At 48.9% G+C, this 26,282-nt stretch overlaps 1 protein-coding gene across 1 annotated transcript in view; it reads left to right on the top strand.

Annotated features, from left to right (window-relative positions):
- Nucleotides 1-25,519, top strand: part of itga11a (integrin, alpha 11a) — a 209,188-nt gene extending 183,669 nt beyond the window's left edge. Inside the window, 6 exon segments of the mRNA XM_038813203.1 lie at nucleotides 4,597-4,710; nucleotides 6,500-6,604; nucleotides 10,222-10,335; nucleotides 16,964-17,059; nucleotides 19,924-20,037; nucleotides 24,062-25,519. Coding sequence (XP_038669131.1) covers nucleotides 4,597-4,710; nucleotides 6,500-6,604; nucleotides 10,222-10,335; nucleotides 16,964-17,059; nucleotides 19,924-20,037; nucleotides 24,062-24,151 — 633 coding nt within the window. The 3' untranslated portion in view covers nucleotides 24,152-25,519.
- Nucleotides 25,520-26,282: the final 763 nt, after the last annotated feature.

Here is a 26,282-nt window from a genome sequence, read left to right as displayed (position 1 = left end):
GAACCCAAAAGGAGGACACAAAAAAATATTGGCAGGTAAAAGGGAAGAAAATCCTAAAATGGTTTACCAATACATTAAGAGTAAGAGAATAATGAAGGGAAAGGTAGGGCCTATCAGAGATGTACATGGCAACTTGGGGGTTGATTCAGAAGATGTGGGCAGGGTTCGCAATGATGCTTTGTCTCTGTCTTGCCCAAGGAGAGGGATTATGCAGACACTCTGGTTAAAGAGGAGTGTGAAGTATTAGACACAATAAGCAGAGTGAGAGAGGAAGTACTGGAGTACTTCACCAGTGGGTAAATCACCAGGACCTGATGGATTGCGTCCCAGGCTGTTGAAGGAAGCCAGGGAGGAAATAGCGGATGTTCTGAAGATCATTTTCCAATCCTCACTAGACACAGGTGAGGTCCCAGAGGATTGAAGGCCTGCAAACATTGTACCATTATTTAAAATGTTTGTGAGAGATAGGCCAGAAAACCATCGGCCAGTCAGTCTGACTTTGGCAAATCATTGCAAACAATCCTGAAAGATAGGGATAAACAATCACTTATTAAGACACAGATTGATCAAGGATAGCCAGCATGGTTTTGTTGGGGGGAAGATTGATGAGGATAGTCCAGTGGATGTTGTCCACTTGGGTTTCAGTGAGGTATTTGACAAGATCACACATGGCAGATTGGTCAGAAACGCAAGGTCTCCTGGGATACAGGGGAAGGTGGCAGGTGGGATTCAGAATTAGCTCAGTGACAGGAAACAAAAGGTCACGGTCGATGAAAGTTTGTGCAAATTGAAAATAGTTTCCAGTGGGGGTTCGGGGGTGGGTGGGGGGGGGGGGGGGGGGGGGGCAGTCTGTACTAGAGTCGCCCAGCAGGTAGAGATGGTTCTAACCCTTCTAACATTTCCTGGGTGACCATTCTGCGAGCAGAATCTGAACCATCTGAAGTCTGATTCAATATCGAATGGTTCCAGGATCAGGATCATTTCCCCACAGAAGTTGAAGCTTCCCAGGCACTTACCATCCAGCCCTTGCACAGGAAATTCCAGGGGGGTTGCCCAGAGGACCATTTGGGGTATGACTGCCTCTCCTTCCTGCCCAATCTCCATCCCCCCCCCTCGCCTCCTCGGGGAACGGGAGGTCTGGGCCAATAATATCATTTACGCCTCAACAAGTGAAAATAGTTGCTCTCTACCTCCCCCATCTGATATCTTTTATATCTTGAAAACTTCAATCAAATCACCCCTTAACCATCTAAATGCTGGGGAATATAGCCCTAGTTTGTTTAATTTCTCCTCGTAGCTTAACCCTCGGGAGTCCTGATAACACGGGCAGCACGGTAGCACAAGTGGATAGCACTGTGGCTTCACAGCGCCAGGATCCCAAGTTCAATTCTCCACTGGGTCACTGTCCGTGCGGAGTCTGCACGTTCTCCCCGTGTCTGCATGGGTTTCCTCCGGGTGCTCCGGTTTCCTCCCACAGCCCAAAGACGTGCAGGTTAGGTGGATTGGCCATGCTAAATTGCCCTTTGTGCCCAAAAAGGTGCAGAGGTGTTACTGGGTTACGGGGACAGGGTGGAAATGAGGGCTTAAGTGGGTCGGTGCAGATTCGATGGGCCAAATTGCCTCCTTCTGCACTGTATGTTCGATGTTCTATGTTCTAACATTCGTTTGTTTTTGTTTTACGTTACCCAGTTCGTTCTTTCCAATTAAGGGGCAATTTAGCGTGGCCAATCCACCTACCCTGCACATCTTTGGGTTGTGTGGGGCTAAACCCACGCAAACACGGGGAGAATGTGCAAACTCCTCTCGGACAGTGACCCAGAGCCGGGATCGAACCTGGGACCTCGGCGCCGTGAGGCAGCAGTGCTAACCACTGCGCCACCGTGCTGCCCGAAGTCCCGGTAACATTCTGATATCGACCTCTCCAAGATCAGCATATCCTTTCTGAGGTATCCAGAACTGCTCACAGTGACCCCGGGTGTGGTCTAACCAGGGCTTAGCAGAGCTGAAGCTTGACCTCTAGCCCCTTGTATTCTGGTGGTCGAGGTATAAAGGCGAGCAGTCCATGTCTGCAGGCACCTGCTACATCAACACACTATATTGCGATACAATTTGCTTTACTATTCACCACGTGTTAATAATCTACGAGCCTCTTTCTTCACACATTGCACTGCACCCTTGTATTTTCAAGGAATGGAATGGGGGGGGGGGGGGGGGGGCAGGTGGTGCAGGGAGCCCCAGGAATAATCCCTGTCCAGACTCCAGGAATTCTGAGACAACCTGTGTCTGCAGTAATGTTTTTCCCAAAGAATAAATTCCAACCAGGATTCCCATGTGTCAATCCTGGCACAGCACGCTGAGCAACCTGTAAGGAAAGACGATGTGGAGGAATCTGTACAGAATTTCCAACAATGCGTCCCTATCCAGGAATTCTGGCAGCATATCCGAAGGAGCCAGAATGGAATTTCCGCACTGTATCCCAAGGAGCCTGCGTGGAAATTCTGCCCAAGTTCTTTCTGCTGCTTTGATGGAAATATGAAAAAGGGGACGTCAGGGACACGGTTGGATTCTGGAGTCTCAAGAATCCATCTGGTATTAACATGAGCAACTTTCATTCTATTTTAAGAAAATGAAACACTAAAAGTCAAATTGTATTTCTTAGTCATTGTAATTAAGCATTTTGTTATAGATTAAATAAGATAAAGTAGGGGGCAGCTGGAGGCAATTGGAACATGAATGGTGATGAACAAATTCAAACCAGGTGCTGCCCCTAAACTCCAAATTCTGCAAAGTTTGTACTTGGATAAGCTGGGTCAGAGTCCCGATCTCCTGCCAAGTTTGTCTGCAACTCTCACTTGATTCCGCACCTATTGAAGTTCTGAATACATAGGCTTCCTTGGTGGTCGCTTAAAATAAAAGAAGAACTTGCATTTTGTCCGTACCTTTTCAAGGGCGGCACGATGTCGCAGTGGTTAGCACTGCTGCCTCACGGCGCCAGGGATCCGGGTTCGATCCCGACCCCGGGTCACTGTCCGTGTGGAGTTTGCACATTCTCCCCGTGTCTGCGTGGGTCTCACCCCCCACAATCCAAAGATACGCAGGTTATGCGGATTGGCCACGCTAAATTGACCCTTAATTGGGAGAAGAAAAGAATTGGATACTATAAATTTATATATTTTTTAAACTCCTTTCACAACCCCGGGACATCCCAAAGGGTTGAGAGCTCAACAACGTACATTCAAAGTGGAGTCTCTGGGCGCTCAATTTAACGTGAAGAAAGCGTGTTTAGCGGGGGGTATTCCTTGGCACCGGTGCCAAGATCGACCCGACCCCCGCTATCAAACGAGGCTCTTTACTTTGTTTGGCCCCAGTCAGGGAGGCCCTGCTGAGCCCGCACTTGCCTTCGTTTCCTGCACTGACGAGCTCAGCTCAGATCGCTAGATCTCGTGAGGCGTTCCGAGCGTCGCAGGTCGCGCGAGAGGCCGCTCGTGAGATTTAATGGCCTCGTCGTGTCACCGAGTCGTGCGCGGAGAGACCATTCGATCGCGCCCGCTGTTGCTGTGTCGGAAACACGGCAGCCACTTTGAGCACAGCAAGCTCCCACAAACAGTAATATGGTAATGACCGGATCATCTGTTTTTTTGCGATGTTACTTATGGGATAAATATTGGTCAGGAATATCAGGAAGCATCCCCCTGCTCGTCTTCGAAATAGTCCCATGGGATCTTTGGCGGAAACCTGAGAGAGCAGATGGGCCTCTGTTAAACCTCAATCAAATGCCGGCACCTCGGACAGTGCAGCACTCCTCCAGTATTGCACTGGACCGTTAGCCAAGGCAATATCTCTTTATTCATTCATAGTTCTTGACCGGTGAGGCCGGCACTTATTTCCCATCCCTAATCACCCTGGAGAAGGGATATTATGCTCAGGCATATTAATAGAGCCAGTGCAGACTCGATGGGCCGAATGGCCTCCTTCTGCACTGTAAATTCTATGAAAAGGAGGAGACAGCATGCTATCACGTCCTCAGGTGGTGCCACAGCTTTCAATAACCACGTAGACTAATTATGGTGCAGAATGAGATCGTTCGGTCCATTGAGTCCATGGGAAAAGCATGGATAAGCGACAATCTATAGTTTAAAAATACAAATGAATCTGTTTTCAGTATCAGCTATTCTGCAATTTGGTACCTTGAGATTATTTACACCAGCAGATAGAAAGTGATACATCCTCAAAGCACAGGTTCAATTGGAACTTGAACCCATAAACCTCCTAAAACCGATACAAGATCATTGCAACATAAGCCCAGCTGGAGTATACCCTCAAAAATGCACTCATACTGGGCTCTATAGATTAGGGATTCGCCCAGGGCCAATGCTCATTCTATACAGGGATAGTTGATCTTAGCCTTGTTGCCACCAAAGGAGATAGACTTGGTACCATTACTCCAGATTAGGAGGGAGAAAACGGATTTAAGAGACAGGATGACGGATTTTTGAATAAGTGAGAAGGTGGGTTTGGAAATGATAGATGGACGGGTTTATTGGCCACTTCCTGTTTCTAAAATCTCTCATGTTTTTAATCTCGGTTCAATTGCAGCTTCAGAATCTGGGGCCATTCACTGTTGTCCATTTGCTGGTCAAAGTGACCATTCCGACACGGACCAAAGGTAACACCCTCCTCCTGGCCCTGACCAACAACTCCACCAGTCCGGTAAGTACCAAGAGTAGAGGTGCTGAGGTCTGAGAGTGACAGCCCATCAATGAGAGGGGCCTGGATGGTGACATTCTCTCTAAAAGAGGGGTCCCAACAATACCATTTCATGCAGGGGAACGGGCACTGATGGTAACGCTCACTTTCAATGGTTGGGGCTTTAGGGACAAATAGGCTTCCTGATGGTGAGACTCATTCCATGAGAACAGTCCAGAAAGTATTGACCCCAAATAAGAAGGCCACTCTGCCTGATGTGTCCATACTGGTGCCGCCTTCAAATAATGAGGCTGTTGCTGATGGTTAAACACCCTTTCCTAGGAGAAGAGCCCGATAGTGATGCTCTCTTCTATAAATGTTATTCTGATGATGTAATCCTGCTTTAAGGTGATGTGTTTTACATTTTATCTGCCAACGTCCTGCATAAAAATTCACCATTCTTACATATTGATAATGTGAATGCTTTCTTTTTATTTTCCTTGCCAATTCCTTTACCTTGGTTTCCTGAAGGGATTGATTCAATTTGATACACTTCCTCGGAGAATAATAGCCTTTCAACAACTCGGGCCTCACAGTCTCGCAATCCAGTCCTCGACTGATGCCCAGATACCCAACTGAGTCATCAGTGAGCGACCAGGAGGAAGAGGAGACTTGGTGATAATCCACTCCCGAAACTGAGTATCTTGCAAATGGTTTCAACTGGGTGGTGCAGTGTGACCTTATTTTTCACCTCTGCGTTCACACCTTGCCCAGAATGACGCGCTGTAATGCTGGTGTGTGAACCAGGTTGGCGCCTTCTCAAAAAAATGAAAAATACTTTGGATGCTGGAAATTTGAAATGCAAACGGAAAATGCTGGATAAACCCAGCGGGGCTGGCAGCATCTGTGGAACAAGAAACGCAGTTAATGTTTCGAGTCCATGTGACCCTCTTACAGAACGTCATTCTCAACCCGGTTGATGAGGGGCATTAGCCAATGGTTTAAAAACTTCCCTACGAGTCGAAGGTGACCCTGCTCCTGTTTCTGACAGCAGTTTGGTTTCAGGAAGTTTCTATAACTGCGGCATTCTGTTTCTGAAGGAATTAAAACACAAACAGGCCATTCGGCCCATCAGATCTTCTACTCCACACAAAACCCCTCCCATTTTACTATACCGGGTCCTAACCTATTCCTTCCTCTCTTCTGTATTTATCCAGCTTCCCCTTCATCTGTACTCACTTTCCTCAGCCTTCTGTGACTCAATCTCTGGTCTCCCCTTCCTGATCGCCTCCATCTTAGTGCATCTTTCCCTGCTTTTAAAGCATCTGACGGGACAGTAGCACAGTGGTTAGCACAGTTGCTTCACAGCCCCTGGGTTGCAGGTTCGATTCCCGGCCTGGGTCACTGCCTGTGCGGAGTCTGCACGTTTTCCCCGTGTCTGCGTGGGTTTCCTCCGGGTGCTCCGGTTTCCTCCCACAAGTCCCGAATGACGTGCTGCGAGGTGAATTGGACATTCTGAATTCTCCCTCTGTGTACCCGAACAGGGGCCGGAATGTGGCGACTAGGGGATTTTCACAGTAATTTCATTGCAGTGTTAATGTAAGCCTACTTGTGACAATAATAGATTATTGTTCTTATTATTACCTCCTCAGAGCCTCAAATATGTGTCACTTATCTCTTAGCTGCTGGTCAACCTCTGCAAGCTGAATGATTTCGCCACTGTATAACTGATTATTATCACTGGTGATGACTATGTTTCGACACTTGCATTCCTTTACATATTAATGTTGTTGGCGTGTCCGCCGCTTTGCAGAGAGATGGGACCCGGTGCAGTTTGAGCGGTAACACAGAAATGCAGCAACACCAACCTCCCGGCAGACCAACTTTCGGAGAGGATCTGAGACACTACGAAAAGCTGGTAACGAGGCTTTGTTTTTTCATGAACTCAGAACTTTAATGTGAACAAGAGGCTGTTTGAAGTCAGAGCTTTTGATCTGAGTCAGGGGCTTTCATCTATTTATAAAGAGGAACATTCTGCAAACAATTTCTTTTCTAATCCTCCTGTCGTTCATTTCCTTTGTATCGTGTTAGGTACACTGGTATAACACTGGCTGCAACTGAATGCAGCTGAGATCAGAAAGATACTCCAGACCTTGAAGTTAGTTCAATCAGGTTTATTGAACTAATAGCACAGTTAGCACAGTTCTCGGTGAGTTCGACTCTCTGCTAACTTAAGTGTGGTTACTCTGTCTGACTGAACCAGACCAGCTCTTAGCCACGTGCTGGAGGTGTGAGATTGTAACAACACCCTTGACTGACTCTCCAGATGTTCATCAGTGGAAAAGAGGCGGAGTGTGAGTGCCTCACGTCTTTTATAGTCAGATTCAACCCCTGAGTGTCCTGCCTGCTTATTGGTCATGTCCTGTTCTCTGTGTCCATTAGCTGCTTGTCTGTGCCTGCCTGTATATCATTATGTGTGTGTCTGCATATCATGACACTTTGCTCAGGTTATTTTACCCCACACTCCCAACTCCCCTCCCGGGGGGCACTGACTCTCATCGGGGGGCGGGGGGGTGGGGTATCGTGTCCCATTGCCCTCCACCAAACATGCCTATTACTTGTGTTTTCTCCCAGTGTCATCCCACCATAATAGTCTCCTGCCCATGCCACCCGCCCTCATTATAGTCTCCTGCCGGCTCCACCCGCCCTCCAGGGTTCAGGGGTAGGTGCACTGACCAACATCCTACCCAAGGATGCTGAGGCCAGTTGGAATGTCCCCAACCGAAGCCCTCAGTGAGAACAGTTAATCAATGATAGTCAAGGAGGTGGAAGATAGCAACAGAATGAAGCCCAGGGCGTGAACTTTCATCGGAGGAGGGGGGGGTATTCTGTCTGATATTCCGGTCCGGGGTTTTCCGTCTGATAAATCCCAAATGAAGCACCTTTTGAAGGTTTTGCTGCATTAGTGGCAAAACGTAAATATAACTTGTTGTAGTTTAAGAATACATCGGAAATTCCTCACTCCGTCTCTTTAACAGAGGCAATAATCCCGATAAAATGTTGTCCCACTGGATGATTTCAGCTTCAGAGGAATTTTCTGGGAAAGGCATTTATGAGCAGCCGGGACTTCCATTTTCCCGGAATCGCAGAATTGCTACAGCAGTGGAGGAGGCCATTCAGCCCGTCATGTCTGCGTCTTATCTCATTTCCCCACCTTCTCCCCGTAACCCTGCAAGTTCTCCTCTGCCGGTCACTTCCCGATGGATATGGGGCAACTTCTCACCATATCCTCCAGTCCTTTCTCCCACCGGAAGCACATTTAACTGCATCTTGAATCCACTCCTGCTGGCTGTCTCTTTCTCCGTTCCCCTTTCCGAGGTTCACTGCTAACTTACTGAATGAGCCTATTATCCTAGTCAGTGTAAATGTTCCATCCGACTGCCCTTCCACCTTTTTAATTCGCTAACAAATATCCTGACCGGGATTCTCCGCCATTGGGATTCCCTTTGTTTGCCGGCAGCCGACCCCCGCCCACAGGTTTCCTGGTGGCTTCGTTGGGAAATCTCATTGACAAGCAGCGGGAAGAGAGAATCCGGCCGCCAGCGAACAGCGCGCTCCCGAGAAGCACGGGACTGGGGGACCGGAGAATCCCGTCCGCATGAATGATATTGGGATCCTTCATCCCATTGGGCAATCCAAACAGGGCATCCCCATTTGGCACGGGGACGGAAACCTTACATTTCTAACAAATGGTCTGCGGGGTGACCATACGATGTCTCGGCATAAACCATTGGCCACAATCCTGCACGGTGGAGGGAGGGTTTGAGCGACAATTGGAGAGTGGGCAGCTAAATTCTCTTGCTGAGATCCGGTAACAAAACTCCACCAATCCCGTCGCGGGAATTAGCCTGAAGTCTCAATAGCCCAGATTACTGAGCAGAAAACCCCAGCGCAGAAGCTGCTCCGGTTGGCGTAGAGAAGCAAAATCACAGAATTGCTGCAGAAGGAGGCCATTTGGACCCCTCGTGTCTGCACCAGCTCTCCAAACAAGCCTCGTTCCCCTGCCTTCTCCCCATACCCCTGCACGTTATTTCGAAGCAGCGGGGGAATTTATTTTTCGACGCAGGGAGTTATTGTGATCTGGACCGTGCTGCCTGCACGGGGAGCAGGAGCAGATTCAAAAGTAATTTTTCAAAAGGAAATTGGATAAATACTTCAAAAGGAAAAATTATGGATAAAGAGCAATGGCGGAGGGCGGGGGGGGGGGGGTGGAATATATGATTCACTCTTTCAGAAAGCTTGTGTGGGTTGGATGGGCCACGTGGCCTCTTTCTGTGCTGTGAGAGTATAATTGGGTGACACGCTGAAAATGTGTGCGTGTGTGTGTGTGGTGTGTGTGGGGGGGGGGGGCGCTCTGCGTGGCTGGGTTCATGTTTGGGTGGGGACGTATTTGTGGGTGGGTGTTGCTGACCAAGTGTGTCTGCGTGGGCATTTCTGTACAAGTGGCTGAGTGTGTGTGGCTGTGTGTGTGTGGGTGTGTGTGTGGGTTGAGAGTGTGTGGCTGTGGCTGAGTGTGTGTGGGCGGGGGTGAGTGTGTGGCTGAGGGGGTTGTGTGCGGGTGTGTGTGTGGCTGAGTGGGTGCGGGTGTGTGTGGGTGTAAGTAGGTGTGTGTGGGTGTGCGTGTGGGTATGTGTGTGGCTGAGTGCGTGTGTGGGTGTGTGTGTGTGCCTGGGTTGAGAGTGTGTGGCTGCGGCTGAGCGTGTTAAGGTGTGTGTGTGGCTAAGTGAGTGTGTGTGGGTGTGTGCGTGTGTGTGTGTGTGGCTGAGTGTGTGCGTGGCTGAGTGTGTGTGTGTGGCTGAGTGTGTGTGGGTTGGTGTGTGGCTGAGTGTGTGTGGGTGTTTGTGTGGGTGTGTGTGTGTGTGGCTGAGTGTGTGTGTATGTGGTGGGTGGGTGTGTGTGTGTGTGTGGTTGTGTGTGTGTGGGTGTGTGTGTGTGTGCGTGTGTGTGTGTGCGTGTGTGTGTGTGCGTGTGTGTGTGTGAGTGGGTGTGTGTGAGTGGGTGTGTGTGAGTGGGTGTGTGTGTGTAGTTCTCTTAAGCATGGCGGTGGTGGTGGTGCCTCCCACAGCTGCCACCGGCCTTGGCAAATGCGGGTGCCAGGGACAGTGTCAAACGGGCATCCTGTTCTCTATGGAATTACACCTGGACATGAGTCAGTTCCCTTCAGGAGCTCAGAAGGTGGAAGGGGAAAGAAGTCAAATAGGAAAAACCTGCGATGAGACAAGATCACTCACCAATAAAAAAAAAAGCTTCCTCGCTTTCTCGCCTTGTAAATTAAATTTAACATGAACTCGTGCCAGAATCATGGAGAGAATCCAGAAGTCTGTAATCAGTCAGACCTGTCTCCATTTCCTGTTAATAAATGTTCTGGATCTGAGCACTATTTATTGTCACACCACCTCCAATCTCCATTGATGCATCTCCGACATCCCGCATTAACTTGGCAAATTTTAATTTTGAAAACTTATTATCTGACAGGATGGCAGCAACTCCAAGTTCACCCTCCTTATGTGTGACGTGAAGAATCTTAAAACCAATGAAGAATATACCATTCACATGTCTGGAAGAATCTTGACTGATTCACTGATGGCAGTAAGTATATAACTTATTCCTGTGATAAATGAAGTAACTCTTTCAATCGCTGCACAGCCCAAGTTCGGTCAAGACTTGAATGTTTTACCATTATCAGGCACGGCTCCTCGATCATCACCGTCACCCTCTTGGGTTAGAAACATTTTGGGCGCGATTTAACGGGAATGAAACAGAGTCGTGTGGCGAGCGTGTTTAGCCGGGTGTTTCCCGGCGCTGTTAGTGCCGAGAACGACCCCGGTATTAAACGGGACTCTGCTTCATTTCCAGGCCTCGGCGAGGAAGGGCCCTGCCAAGGCTGCACTTAGTCCCATTTCGTTCACTAATGAGCTTTGCATGCCAATGCAGGAAGAGATCGGGACGGGTGGGACATTTTAAAATGAGGCCCCAATCTCTACAACCCACACCGTGGAATTTGGATGCCCTCAATGCCCCAGTTCACTAATCAGGGTGTTTTTGAACCTCCCGCACCATCGGGCCCGGTGCCTGGCATCGAGGTGGCACTGCCAGGGTGCCCAGATGGCACTGCCATGGTGCCAAGCTGACAGTGACAAGGTGCCCAGGTGGCTTGGCCACCCAGAAGCCCCTGATCAGCTGGGAGGCCCACCCCCAAGTGCTGGTACACCTTGTCCATGCTTTCGGATACTAGTGCTAAACGGTGCTGGCTTGGGGTCTTCAAGGCGAGGCCGTTCAATCCCGGGCGCTGCGTAGATCTGCCGTAGACTAACTGCTCACTTGAGTATGTAAATCGGATCCTGACCTCGATGGGCGGGATCCAGATCGCGACATCTTGCGAGATCTCGTGTGGTTTGACGAGGCCGGCAAGTCTCACAGCGAGGCAGATAGATCGCGCCCCTTGTTTTGTAATAGGCAATATCGATCCGCACTTCTTTACGTTCGCTCCGGCTCACTGCCAAAGTATTGTTCCTTCTCATCTGGAAGAGTAGGGCTCCCAGCTAAGACACATGACCACACAATGCGAACAGACGGTCCCAGTGTGGTTTTGATGGAGTGTTGCACTGCTGGAGGTGCCATCTTTTGGATGAGATGGGAAACGGAAGCTCCATTTGCATCTTCGAATAGAAATTGAAGATCTCACAGCACTATTTGGAATTAGAATGGGAGCATTCTTCCTGGTATCCTGGATCTATATTTATTCCGAAGATATTGGGAACAAAACAGCTTATCTGACGATTATCTGGCTGCCATTTTTGGGAGCTGCTTGTGAACAAAATAGCTGCAAAATTTCCCAAATTGCAGCAATGACAACAATTCATAAATGAGTCCGCTTCTCATGGGCAGTCCCTTGGGATCGAGGATGATTTGCTTCCACTGCAGGTCAGTGGCTTCTGAGGAAGCTGATGAGTCCAATGCAGGATCTGCCGACCCTACCACACGTGGGTCAGGTGAGGATTGCAGGATTGGGGAGATCAGATGTTTGGAGGTTTATGAACTCTCCACAACTTTGTCCCTGCAAGTTGCCAGTGAAATCCCTCGATGTATTCATTGTCTTCCTGGATGGACCTTCTCCATTTTGGTCAGTCACAAAGGCCAGGGCAATTGAAAGCATATTGGAGAACCAGGATGTCAAACCCAAGCCCACAGTTTGGGATTACCGGGCAACAGTGAGTCACCGCACTCGTATATGCACTGGAGGTCTGGATAACCTTCAGCTGGCACCTCAGCACTGGAGAATTACCACCAGTGCTGCCTTTTAAAAATTAATTTTTAATGTGGGCGACATTGGCTCGGGCAGCAATTATTGCCCGTCCATAATTGCCCTTGACTGCTGCAGTCCATCTGGTGTAGGTACACCCACTGTGCTGTTAGGGAGGGAATTTTGACCCAGCAATATATTTCCAAGCCAGGCTGGTGAGTGACACGGAGGGGAATTTACAGGTTTTGAGGTTCCCAAGCATCAGCTGCTCTTGTCCTTCTAGATGGTAGCAGACATGGGTTTCAAGGGGTGCTGCCTAAGGAGCCTTGGTGAGTTCCTGCAGTGCATCTTGTAGATGGTACACACGGCTGCCACTGTGCGTCAGTGGTGGGGAGAATAAATGTTTGTGGAAAGGGGAGCAATCAAGCGGGCAGCTTTGCCCTAATGGTGTTAAACTTCTTGAGTGTTGTTGGCGCTGCACACATCCCGGCAAGTGGGCAGCATTCCATCACACTCCTGACTTGTTCCTTGTAGATGGTGGACAGACTTTGGGGGTTCAAGAGGTGAGTTACTCGCCACAGGATTCCCAGCCTCTGACCTGCTCTTGTAGCCACAGTATTAATGTGGCTCGTCCAGTTCAGTTTCTGATCAATGGTAACCCCCAGGACGTTGATTGTGGGGGATTCAGCGATGGAATGCCATTGAATGTCAAGTGGTAATAGTTAGATTCTCTCTTGTTGGAGATGGTCATTGCCTGACACTTGTGTGGCACGAATGTACCTTTCCACTTGTCAGACCAAGCCTGGATATTGTCCAGGTATTGCTGCATTTGGACATGAACTGCTTTAGTATCTGAGGAGTTCTAAATGGTGCTGAACATTGTGCAGTCATCCGCAAACATCCCCACTTCTGACCTTATGATGGAAGGGAGGTCATTGATGGTTGGGCCTTGGACACTATCCTGAGGAACTCCTGCAGTGATGTCCTGGAGCTGAGTTATTCATCTCAGACCACCACAAGTATCTTTCTTTGTGCCAGGAATCCTAGGGCTCCTTGATAATACAATCGGTCAAATGCTGCTTTGATGTCAAGGGCAGTCACTCTCACCTCACCTCTGGCATTCAGCTCTTTTATCCATGTTTGAACCAAGGCTGTAATGAGGTCAGGAGCTGAGTGACCCTGGCAGAACCCAAACTGAGCCTCACTGAGCAGGTTATTGTTAAGCAAATGCTATTGATGACTCCTTCCACCACTTTACTGATGATTGAGAGTAGATCAATGGCACAGTAATTGGCCGGGTTGGAGTTGTCCTGTTTTTTTCTGTACAGGATAAGCCTGGGCAATTTTCACATTGCCAGGTAGATGTCAGTGTTGTAGTTGTACTGGAACAGTTTGACGAAGGGAGTGGCAAGGTCTGCAGCACAACATTGTCAGGACCCCATAGCCTTTGCAGGACCCAGTGCTTTCAATCATCTCCTGACATCACACGGAGGGAATTGAATTGGCTGAAGGCTGACATCTGTGATTGGATTGGATTGGTTTATTGTCAAGTGTACCGAGGTACAGTGAAAAGTATTTTTCTGCGAGCAGCTCAATAGATCATTAATGTTTAAGAGATAAGAAAAGAAAAGGAAATACACAATAGGGCAACACAAGGTATACAATGTAACTACATAAGCACCGGCATTGGGTGAAGCATACAGGGTGCAGTGTTAATGAGGTCAGTCCATAAGAGGGTCATTTAGGAGTCAGGTGACAGTGGGGAAGAAGCTGTTTTTGAGTCTGTTCGTGCATGTTCTCAGACTTCTGTATCTCCTGCCCGATGGAAGAAGTTGGAAGAGTTAGTTAGCCGGGTGGGAAAGGGGTCTTTGATTATGCTGCCCGCTTTCCCCAGGCAGCGGGAGGTGTAGATGGAGTCAATGGATGGGAGGCGGGTTTGTGTGATGGACTGGGCTGTGTTCACGACTCTCTGAAGTTTCTTGCGGTCCTGGGCCGAGCAGTTGCCATACCAGGCTGTGATGCAGCCAGATAGGATGCTTTCTGGGTGCATCTGTAAACGTTGGTAAGAGTTAATGTGGGCATGCTGAATTTCCTTAGTTTCCTGAGGAAGTATAGGCGCTGTTGTGCTTTCTTGGTGGTAGCGTCGATGTGGGTGGACCAGGACAGAATTTTGGAGATGTGCACCCCTAGGAATTTGAAACTGCTAACCATCTCCACCTCGGCCCCGTTGATGCTGACCGGGGTGTGGTGCTGGGGATCTCTGGAGGAGACCAAGTCGGATCATCCACTCGACACTTCTGGTTGAAGATTGTTGCAAATGCATTGATACGCTGGGCTCGTCCACCATTGGGGGATAGGGATATTTTAGTGGCCTCCTCCTCCAGTGAGTTGCTTAATAGTCCACCACCATGCATGATTAGATGGGGCAGGACTGGAGAGCCGAGATCTGGTGCTCTGTTTAACCGGCAGCCCGGGGGTTTCCCGATGGTGTGGGGCTGCTCCACAATGGGAAACCCCATTGACCAGCCGGCACAACGGAGCATCCCACCGGCGGGGTGAAGCAGAAATGTGGCACAGTGGGGCGGAGAATCCAGCACCCTCTACCTGACCCCAGAATCCCAAAGTAACTGTTCTACTCAGAACTCTGTTGGAGCAGGACACGCCCAGGAGAACAGTGGAAACACTTTACGGATGGCCTCACAGCAAAGGTCAAACATTCCTGACCTATGACTGACCAAATGCAGAAGGGGAAATTAGTTGCAAAGTGTTTCAGAACGCCCTGAGGTGGCGACAGGTGTTATATGAGTGAAAGAATTTTCTTTAAGTACACCCAAATGGGCAGACAGCGAGCCTCAGCTTGACATTTCATCCCAAACACAGCGCTGCAGACAGTGCAGCATTCCCTCAGTGAGGTTAACCTGGATCTGGTGCTCGAATCTCCGGACTGGGTCCTGTGGCAGGAGAGTTAGCGACGGAACTGAATCCGTGTGGATCTGAACTTTCGACCCACTTTCCAATTACCAAAATGTGAAATCATTGGGGTTTGACACATGCATATTCAGACAGTCTCATTTCAGGATGTGTTCCAGAGGGGTTAACAAAGTCTGCATTTAATTTACAATTCCAAATGCCTTTGGTGTTGCTTCATCCCAAATGAGACAAGGCGACGTGCCGTTTCCTTGAATGCAATGTAACGATATTGCTGTTTAAGAGTAACAGGCTTCGGAAGAAAAGCCACAATCTTAAAATCATCATTAAAACTGATAGGGAAACCGCTTATGTTCAACTTACATCTGCAAGCAGAAATTGGTGGAATTTATCAAATTAATTCAATATGAGCTTTGCCTTCCTTACTTAAAACATGGACGGGATTCTCCCCTACCCGGCGGGGCGGGCCGTACCCACGCCGAGGAGTGGCGTGAACCACTCCGGCGTCAGTCCGCCTGGAAGGTGTGGAATCCTCCAGCGGGGTTGGCGCCACGCCAACCGGCACCGAAGAGCCTCTGCCGGTCGGCGCATGCGCGGGAGCGCCAGTGTGTGCTGGCGTCATCCCAGCGCATGCCCAAGGAGGGTTCTTCTCCGCGCCAGCCATAGCGGAGTTTGACAGCAGCCGGCGCGGAGGGAAAGAGTGCCCCAGAGCACAGGCCCGCCCGCGGATCTGTGGGCCCCGATCGCGGGCCAGGCCACCGTGGGGGGGGGGGCACTTGGGGCCAGGCCCCCCCCCCCCCCCCCCGGGGGCCAGATTCTCCACGCCTACCCACCCCCCCCAGAGGACTCCGCAGGCCGCCCGCAGAGCCAGGTCCCGCCGGTACGGACCTGGTTTGATTTACGCCGGTGGGACCGGCCAGTAACGGTAGGCCACTCGGCCCATCGCGGGTCGGAGAATCGCCGGGGCGGCTGTCGACCGGCGCAATTCCCGCCCCCACCAAAACCCCGGCGCTGGAGAATTCAGCAGCCGGCGTCGAGGCGGGATTCACGCTGCACCCCCCACCCCCCCGGCGATTCTCCGACCCGGCCGGTGGTCGGAGAATCCCGCCCTATGTTTCGGAGGCCGTCTGGAATTGTTGGCTTGCCAGTCAGCCCACATGGTGAGTTATTTAAAAGCTAAACCCCACTAACACACACACACACACATTTAGCAAGTCTGTCTCGTGTCCTTCTCCTGTCCTCAGTGTGAAAGTCGGGCAATCTTTGTTCAGCTTTTCCCTTCTGCCAAAACCAGATTTAATAAATACTTGAAGTGGAAAACGTGCATCTGATGGGGAAGGGGAGGATAGAGGGTCAGGAGCTCGGGGGAGGAGAGGGAATGAGGAGTTGGGGAGGAGTCTGGGGGGATGAGGGTGAGAGGCTCGGGGGAGGAGAGAGAGAGGAATTGGGGAGGAGTTAGGGGATGAGGGAGGCTGAGGGGCTATGGGAGGGGAGAGGGAAGGAGCTGGGGGAGGGGAGCGGAATCTGGGGGAGGGGAGCGGAATCTGGGGGAGGGGAGCGGAATCTGGGGGAGGGGAGCGGAATCTGGGGGAGGGGGGAGTTGAGGAGTTTGGGAGGAGGGAGAGGAGAGAGTGAGGAGTTGAGGAAGAGTGAGGGGGAGGTGAGAGGGTGAGGAGCCATAGGAGGGGACGAGGGCAAGGAGGAGGGGAGAGGGTGTGTTCTAGGGGAGGGGAGAGGGTAAGCACGAGGGGAGGGAAGACGGTGAAGAGAGGGGAGAGGGTGAAGAGAGGGAGAGGCTGAGGACCAGGGGAGAGGGCGTGGACCTGGAGGTGGTCAATGGATGAAGACTAGTGGGGGGGGGGGGGGGAGGTGGTCAATGGGTGAAGACTAGTGGGGGGGGGGGGGGGAGAGGGCGAGGAGCTTGGGGGCGGGGGGGTGGGGCTGGTGAGCTGAGGGAGAACAAAGAGGCAAAGAGGATCCAAATGAAAATTATCCTCATTTTCTTTTCATTGAATGTTTTCTGACTATTGTCTTGTTCATATTCAGCTCAAGTTTAGGTCACTGAAACTCGTAACCACGGCAACACTTGACATTCGGGAGCCCAATGCCATGTTTCCAAAGATGGAGGCAAATAGTCGGCAGGTGAGTGAATGAACATTCTCTGTGTGTGGAGATGTGGAAAACGAGGAGCTAGGTCCCGGTCTCGGCCTGGATCTGGAGTGTGGAGCTGACCCTACATTCGACCCCTTTTCAGCAACAGGAGGGAGGGGAATGGCCCGAGGTTGATCTCATGGCCACTGAGGAGGGGTTGACAACCCACCAGGATTGTCCTGGTGTCTCCAGTCATCGAAACTTAAGCAGCAGGAGGAAAGTCATCGGGGAAGTTCAAAACAGTTGGTGTTTTTCTTTCAACATTTCACTAATCATAGAAAGTAATATTTGACTGACTGGCAAGGACTGTTGGGCTCAGTTAGCTTTCCAATTGGCCGAGGAAGGTGAGGCTACCAAAGGTGGGAGCATGGGGGTGGGGCAACTGGAGTCATGTCACAAAACCTCCATGATTACAGAGTTGGCAACCCTATTATGGGGAGCTAGACGTAGGTTAAACAATGTGGATAAATACTTGAATGAACTTGCACGGATATGGGGAAAGAGTGGGGGGGGGGGGGTGACTAATTAGATACCTCTATCAAAAGATCACCACAAATGAGATGAATTGAATGAATGTCCTTTACCACAGAAGCCTGGGTGCAGGCGAGGAATGACTACCGATCAGCTCAAGGAGATAAAATGAATGGAAATCTTTAATCTTTAAAAATAAATTTAACTGTGACCCAGGAGTCGATGGCGGGGCAGCCATTTTGTTAGCTGCCCGGTAGGTTGGCCAGTGTTGTACTCAGCCACACGGCGCAGCAGGTTCCACTGTCCGTGTGAACGTGGCTGATCTCGGAGCGAAGATCAATATTCACTTCCTCCAGGGTGCACCTCCTCTGCCCGTCAGCGAGCTGCTGAGCCCCGTACTCTTCAACCTCGCTGTGAAAGGTCAGTCAGGGTGCAATGAAATGAAATGAAAGGAAATGAAAGAAAATTGCTTATTGTCACGAGTAGGCTTCAATTAAGTTACTGTGAAAAGCCCCCTAGTCGCCACATTCCGGCGCCTGTTCGGAGAGGCTGGTACGGGAATCGAACCGTGCTGCTGGCCTGCTTGGTCTGCTTTAAAAGCCAGAGATTTAGCCCAGTGAGCTAAACCAGCCCCTGGCGCCGGAGAGGGAAAAGGATAGAGCTGGAGCCAAACTGAGTGGCGGTAAGATTCTCCACGAGGAGCAGGCATGAGATAGACAATGGGCAGGTATGGACAGGTCACTGGACGGGGGGGTGGAAGGACATTGAACCGACAGATGGGTTTGACTCTAAGTTACATCTTAGGGCAGCTGGCAATTTGCGATGCCCCTATCCAAGATATTAATGCTGGGAGCACAATGACTCTAGCAAGTGTGACACGGGCATTTCCAATGTACCTAATGCCCAGCTCTCCCCCTGCAACCCCCACCCATCTTCACAATGCGTCCACCAGAACATGACCAAATGAGACCTGTACCTTCTCTCATATCTTTAACACGTCATTTCCATCTGTAAAGCAAATCTTTCTGTAATAATAAAACTTATTGTTTTTTTTTAATATCCGACCTTTTGGCTCACACAATTGCCCTTTCCTCAACCTGCGTTTAGACAACCCCAAGTCAGGAAATTTAGTTTTAGTAATCGATCAAAGTATTTTAAGTATTAGCAAGAGTTGGGGTTGCCTCCATCTCCATTTCATTCACGTGGTTTTAAGGTAGTGCGGTGCTGACCTCTAGTGGATAACTCTGCGTTACTTCAAATCTATGAACTGACTGAAATGCAGGAAATTAAAGAACATTCATTTCTACAGCACCTTTCTCAATCTCCATATGTCGCAATGCGCTTTGCAAGCAGTGAAGTACATTTATTTCTGAAGTCTAGTCACGGTTGCAGTGTGGGGGACTGTGCGGAATGTGGAGTTGAAGCCACAAGCAGATCGGCCATGAACTTATTGAACGGCGGAGCAGGTTCAAGGGGCCCAATGGCTCGCTCCTGCTCCTAATTCGTATGTTTGTACGTAGGAAATGAGGCGCCCAACTTCCTACAAAAGGCAATGTGGTTCACTAATGTCCTATCGGGAAGGAAATCTGCTGCACTTACCTGGTCTGGCCTACATGTGACTCCAGATCCACATGTGGTTGACTCTTAACTGCCCTCAAAAGCAATTAAGGATGGACAACAAATGCTGGCTTCGCCAGTGGGTCAATCCCACATTCAATGAAAGAATTTTTAATACAATGAGTCAACTCAGATCTGACCACTTCCGGGATATCAATCCCATCACACCCTTGCTCCATATCTCTTGATACTGTTACTTTATGCGGAGGTGGTGGCATGGCATGGGAGTATTATCACTGGACAAGTAATTCAGAGGCCCAGAATGATGCCCTGGGGACCTGGTGATTGAATCTCATGATGGCAGATGGTGAAATTTGAATTTGATGACCGTGAAAACATCGTCGATTGTCATAAAAAACCCATCTGGATCACTAATATCCTGTAGAGAAGGAAATCTGCCTTTTTAACTTGGTCAGGTGCACATGTGACTGCAGATCCACTGCAACATGGTCCTCTGAAAGGGCAACTAGGGATGGGCAACAAATGATGGCCCAGCCAGCAACGCCCACATCCCACAAATGAATAAAAATAGCTTAACAAGGTCTAGTGACCTGAAATTCCACTTCTCTAGTCAAGTGGAGGAAGCCTTAGTTCCATTAGAGGAACAACAGCGACCTGTTCTGGGACCCGCGAGACAACTTTCCTCCAGCTGGGGCAAGACTGTGAAGAGGTTAGCAATGTCAACGCAGTATGGGAGCAGGGGACCCCAGGAGGTGGAAAGGACAGGGGTTAGTAGAAACCATCGTAATATGTACCTCTTCTTACAGATTACACTTCAAATGAACAAGCAGTACCAGTCTGAGGTTTCCATCTGGATTATAATTGGAAGTTTGCTGGGAGGCCTTCTTCTACTTGCACTGCTCACTCTCGCATTATGGAAGGTAAGAACAGTATTCCAGTCCAACTTGAATATTAAACCTTGGAGCATTGCTGACAAGTTCATCTATCCAGCCTCCGATCGACTTCCAGTATGGAGAACAGAAAGTGTAGCCGTTCACTGGCACCGTGGTTAGCACTGTTGCTTCACAGCTCCAGGTTCGATTCGCGGCTTGGGTCACTGTCTGTACGGAGTCTGCATGTTCTCCCCGTGTCTGCGTGGGTTTCCTCCGGGTGCTCCGGTTTCCTCCCACAAGTCCCGAAAGACGTGCTTGTGTGATGGGTCAGGGTTTAGAGAACCCCAAAGTGTATCATGGAGTTCACCTGACCCACAACTTTTAATAGATTGTGGTATGGGGAGCACATGGCCCACTCTACAGGTGTGGTACAGCTGAAAATGGACAAGTATTTTTTAAAGCAAAACAATGTTTATTCTACGAATGCAAGTTAACCTTTTTAAAACAAACAGTGAACATCTACGCAACCATTAAATCAAATACAACCCCCAAAGACTACAACCCTAAGTAACCCTGTAAGCTGTCCATTTAACATCCAAAAGACTTAACAAACCTTCAAACAGGAGCACATTAGGTTTACATTCAATACTGAGACCTTTTACAATTCTGGGTTCACCAAATGATCCATAGATAGTATTTGGATGGCAGATATCAACCGTACAGCTCTTTGTATAAGCTTCAGATGCAGCTCACTGAAAAGCAGACACACCCAAGCTTTTCTCAAACTGAAACTAAAAAGCAGAAGTCGAGCTCAGCTCCAGCCACACTCTGACATCACTCCAGTAACATGAGCAGATTCATTTCTTAAAGGTACATTTCTTAAATGTCTATTTCTTAAAGGTACTCTCACATGACACTTGTTAGGTAATTTGGACATTCTGAATTCTCCCTTTTTTTCCACAACAGGCGCCGGAATGTGGCGACTAGGAGCTTTTCACAGTAACTTCATTGCAGTGTTAATGTAAGCCTACTTGTGACACTAATAAAGATATTATTATTACACAAAAGTCTTATTTGCAGTTCACTGCCTTCCATGAAAATTGAGTGGGTTATATTGAGACCACAATACAGCAAAAATGGTCCATACACCATCTTGGGTCACATACTGTGACAGGGCTGTTGCCGGCTGCAAAGAGACATAGATAGGATGCAGAGCTGGGCTGAGAAGTGGCAGATGGAGTTTAAACCTGAAAAGTGAGGTTGTCCATTTTGGAAGGACAAATATGAATGCGGGCGACAGGGTTAACGGTAGGGTTCTTGGCAATGTGGAGGAGCAGTGAGATCTTGGAGTCTGTGTTCATAGATCTTTGAAAGTTGCCACTCAAGTGGATAGAGCTGTGAAGAAGGCCTATGGTGTGCTAGCGTTCATTAGCAGAGGGATTGAATTTAAGAGCTGTGAGGTGATGATGCAGCTGTAAAAAACCTTGGTATGGCCACATTTGGAGTACTGTGTGCAGTTCTGGTCGCCTCATTTTAGGGAAGGATGTGGAAGCTTTGGAAAAGGTGCATAGGAGATTTACCTGGATGTTGCCTGGAATGGAGAGTAGGTCTTACGAGGAAAGGTTGAGGGTGCTAGGCCTTTTCTCTTTAGAACGCAGAAGGATGAGGGGCGACTTGATAGAGGTTTATAAGGTGATCAGGGGAATAGATAGAGTAGACAGTCAGAGACATTTTCCCCTGGGTGGAACAAACCATTACAAGGGGACATAAATTTAAGGTGAATGGTGGAAGATATAGGGGGGATGTCAGAGGTAGGTTTTTACCCAGAGACTAGTGGGGGCATGGAATGCACTGCCTGTGGAAGTAGTTAAGTCGGAAACATTAGGAACCTTCAAGCGGCTATTGGATAGGTACATGGATTATGGTAGAATGCTGGGGTGTGGATTAATTTGTTCTTAATCTAGGTCAAAAGTTTGGCACAACATCGTGGGCCGAAGGGCCTGTTCTGTGCTGTATTTTTCTATTTTCTATACTGCTGCAGCTAGGGATAACACTAAAATTGTGTGCATTGATACATGTTGTCCATACAATGACGTGAGACATGCCCAACAGTCTTATACAAGAGATTGCTGATAGCCAGCAAGGTCCCCCTGTTAAACGGAAGTGGTTCCCCAAATGCCCTGTTCCCATTGTTACTGTTTAGAACGTGGAGCAGATTTAACCCCACCCTTAGCACTTGCAGGATCTGTAGCGACACACAAACTTATGAATTAGGAGCAGGAGTAGGCCATTCGGCCCTTTGAGCCTGCTTCGCCATTCAGTAAGACCATGGCTAATCTAATTGTCACCTCAACTCTACATACCTGCCCACCCCCGATACCCCTTTACTCCCTCTTGTTAATCAAGACTTTATCGAGCTCCGCCTTAAAAATATTCAAAGATTCTGCTTCCACTGTCTTTTGAGGAACAGAGCTCCTGCGACTTGGCCCTCTGAGAGAAAAATATTTTCCTCCTCTTCATCTTAAACGAGCGACGCCCTTATTTTTAAACAGTGACCCCTGAATCTAGATTCTCTGACACGAGGCACCATCTTCTCCTCATCCACCCTGTCAATACCCCTCAGGACCTTAACGGTTTCTTTGACTGCACCTTCCAAGCCTGCACCCTCTGCCACCTTGAAGCAGGACAGCAGATACAGGGGAACACCTTCCAAGTCACACGTCCTGAGTTGGAAATACCTCATGGTGCCTTCACTGACAGTGGATCAAATCCGGGAACTGTCTCCCTCACAGCATTGTGGGTGTACCTACACACGCATGGGCTGGCTGCAGCGGATCAAGAAGGCATCTCACCACCACCTTCCCGAGGGCAATTCGGGATGGGCAATAATTGTGCCAGAACCGCTCGGATTTTGTGAACAAATTAAATAAGTCACTCAGAAGTCTCAAATGTGGCCTTAAAATCAGCTGCGTGTCCATCACCCATTTTCCCTTTGCAGTGAGTACAGGCTGGAGATTGTGACAATATCTTTGTATTATGGCCAACATCTGTACCCTGTTCAAAAGGCACTATATTGACCAGTAAATACCAATAAACTGGGATATCAGGCAGGAGGTGTTCATCTTTGGCAATGCTGAACGATACAGGGACTAAAAGAATTAAACTGTAAGAACAAGTTACATACAAACCAGAATTCTATTCCCCCGCGAGTATAAGGGATTTAGGAGGCGGTTTGACTGAGATGTTTAAGATGGTTAACAGGGTAGGTAGAGAGGAAACATTTCCTCTATTGGGGAGTCCAGAACAAGGGGCCTAAACCTCCACATTAGAGCAAGGTAGTTCAGAGTTTCTTTATTCATCACAGGATGTGGACGACGCTGGCTGCGTCAGCATTTATTGCCCATCCCCGAGGGCATTTAAGAGTCAACCACATCGCTGTGGGTCTGGTCACATGTAGGCCAGACCAGTTAAAGACGGCAGATTTCCTTCCCTAAAGGACATTAGTGAACCAGATAGGTTTTTAACGACAATCGACAATTGTCATCATTTGACTTTTAATTCCAGATTTTTACTGAATTCAAATTTCACCATCTGCCGTGGTGAGATTCTAACTCGGGCTCCCAGAGCGTTACCCTGGGCCTCTGGTTTATTAATGCAGTGACAATGCCGCTACACCACTGTCATGAAGCACAGCTTCTCACAAAGGGTGGCAGAAATCTGGCACCACCTCTTCCAAAAATAACGCTGAGGCTGGAGGCCAATGAAAATATCAAACTGAGATTGTCTGAGCTTTAATACTTAAGGGTATTGAGGGTGACAGAAAAGGTTACAGATCGGCAGTGATCTAATTTGATAGGGTTTCAAGGGACTGAATGGGTCAACTCTATTCCTCTGTTGGCACTTTGACATTAAAAAAACCTCCTTGCGTCTTCAGGCAAAGAGTCATTAAACTCGAGGCAGCCCGGTTTATAACGGGAGCTGAACAGGAGAGGGGTGGGACAGGCTGATATTTGAACATTAATTCTGTGATCAGAACGAGCCCCCTTCACAGTATCACTTCTCTGTCCCACAGCTCGGTTTCTTCCAGAGTGCATATCGCAAGAGGAAGGCATCCATGGCGGCCAGGAATGGCTCGAACGGGCAGATATCGACAAAAGCGTAGAACATTCAAATCTCGCAAGCTGCTCCTGTCAATGGGAATGTTAAACCAGGGAAGGTGCGAACTCACACAGCAATGCTGGACTGAACCAGGCTGGGAAGCAGCTGGCAGCAACCTCAGCCAGCCACCAGACCCACCTTCCTATCTGATCTATTGTTTTTGCTGTTGACAGCACACATGCTAATTAATTCTTGTAAGGTGCAGACACAGGTTTTGATCACGCCACCCCATTGAAATGTTTTAACAGCGGCACAATATAGATTAGATTTGGAAACTTTTAACTTTGATTGGCAGCGTGACTGTGCTAAACACAATAAGAGAAACCTGCAATAATGCACAGTCACAGTAGAAGCACACAGCGGCCGTCAGGCCAGTGCCCCCTTTATGCAGCTATCAGGAATAGCGCCTGCAAAAGCTGCAAATAGGGCCCAAAGCAGACAAATGGTGTAAAACACCAGAAACTTTGCAAAATTTGCTGCATTGTTTAGGAAATACTGGCTGTCCCGCCATCTTTGTTTACAGACCCCCAAGAAGAAATTAAGCAGGAATTTTGATAGGATTTATGGATTGTAAATGTTTTTTTTAAATCAAATTGTCCCCCGTGAATCTCTCGCTATCACTCGCCTTTCAGCTGTGAGGAAGCTGTGACCTACCTCTTAGCGCATCACATCGGGTTAATACTGAGGGGGAAACCCAGTCAGGATGTTTGTCCCCACAACCCCACTGTGCCTCTGCCTTATACCAAGAAGGATTTGTCGATATTGTCGATTTAACCATCTGCTAAAACTAACCCAAGGCTGCTGACAACACCTAATGCCTGTCTTCATTTGGAAATGCCTCAGAAACTGAACTGGGTTAGCCAAATACTGTGGCTACAAGAGCAGGCGAGAGGCTGGGAATCCTGCAGTGAGCAACCTACTTCCTTCTCTCCACAAAGCGCAAGTCAGGAGTGTGATGGAGTACACTCGACTTGCCTGGATGAGTGCATCTCCAACAACACTCAAGACGCTTGACACCATCCAGGATAAACCCGTCCACCAGCTTAAACATTCATTCCCTCCACCGCCAATGTACTGTAACAGCCGTGTGCACCATCTGCAAAGTGCACTACAGCAGCTCACCAAGGCTCCATCAACGGCATCTTCCAAACCTGCGACCTCTACCACCTAGAAGGACAAGAGCAGCAGATACATGGGAAACACCGCCGCCTGCAAGTTCCCCTCCAAGGCCACACATCGTCCCGACTTCGAACCATAATCGCCATTCTTCGCTGTCGCTGGGCCAAAAGCCTGGAACTTCCTCCCGAACAGCACCTACACCACATGGACTGCAGCGGGTTCAAGAAGGTGACTCACCCCCAAATGAAATGAAAAATGAAAATCGCTTATTGTCACGAGTAGGCTTCAATGAAGTTACTGTGAAAAGCCCCTAGTCGCCACATTCCGGCGCCTGTCCGGGGAGGCTGGTACGGGAATCGAACCGTGCTGCTGGCCTGCTTGGTCTGCTTTATAAGCCAGCGATTTAGCCTTGTGAGCTAAACCACCACCTTTTCAAGGGCAATTAGGGATGGGCAATAAATGCAGGCCCAGCCAGCGACGCCGACATTTTGTGAATGAACTTTTAAAAAGCTTGCATGGACGTGAGCCGCACAGACGATGAGTTGGCCGATCTCCCTGCAAGGATTCACTACTATGAGTCGCAGGGAAAGGGGGGCCACTTCGGTGACACTCTTGGAACTGCAGTTGAATGAGAGTCACCACTTTCAGGAGCGGAGCAGAACAACTAGAAGCCAGCAACCTCAATCGCTGTGGGTTAACTAGGCATTGTCCTGAGCTAGGGCTGTCGGTTGGATATTACTAAGTATTTACAGAGCAGAAACAGGCCATTCAGCCCAACAAGTGGTGTCCCCACGAGTCTCCCCCCAGCTCTCTTCATCTAACTCTTCTATCCCTTTTTCTCATCATTTATCTGGCTTCTCTCAAATGTAGCAAAATCCCTTCCATACACTCTCATCACTCTCTGGTGTCGAGGTTTCTCCTGAATTCCCGGCTAGATTTATTACTGACAATCCTCCATATAGAGTCTTACCTGCAAGTGGAAAAATCTTCTTTATATATCAAAACCCTTTCATCAT

The sequence above is a fragment of the Scyliorhinus canicula genome, chromosome 12, assembly GCF_902713615.1.
Source record: "Scyliorhinus canicula chromosome 12, sScyCan1.1, whole genome shotgun sequence".
NCBI lineage: Eukaryota > Metazoa > Chordata > Chondrichthyes > Carcharhiniformes > Scyliorhinidae > Scyliorhinus > Scyliorhinus canicula.
This window is presented reverse-complemented; position numbering and strand designations above follow the sequence as displayed.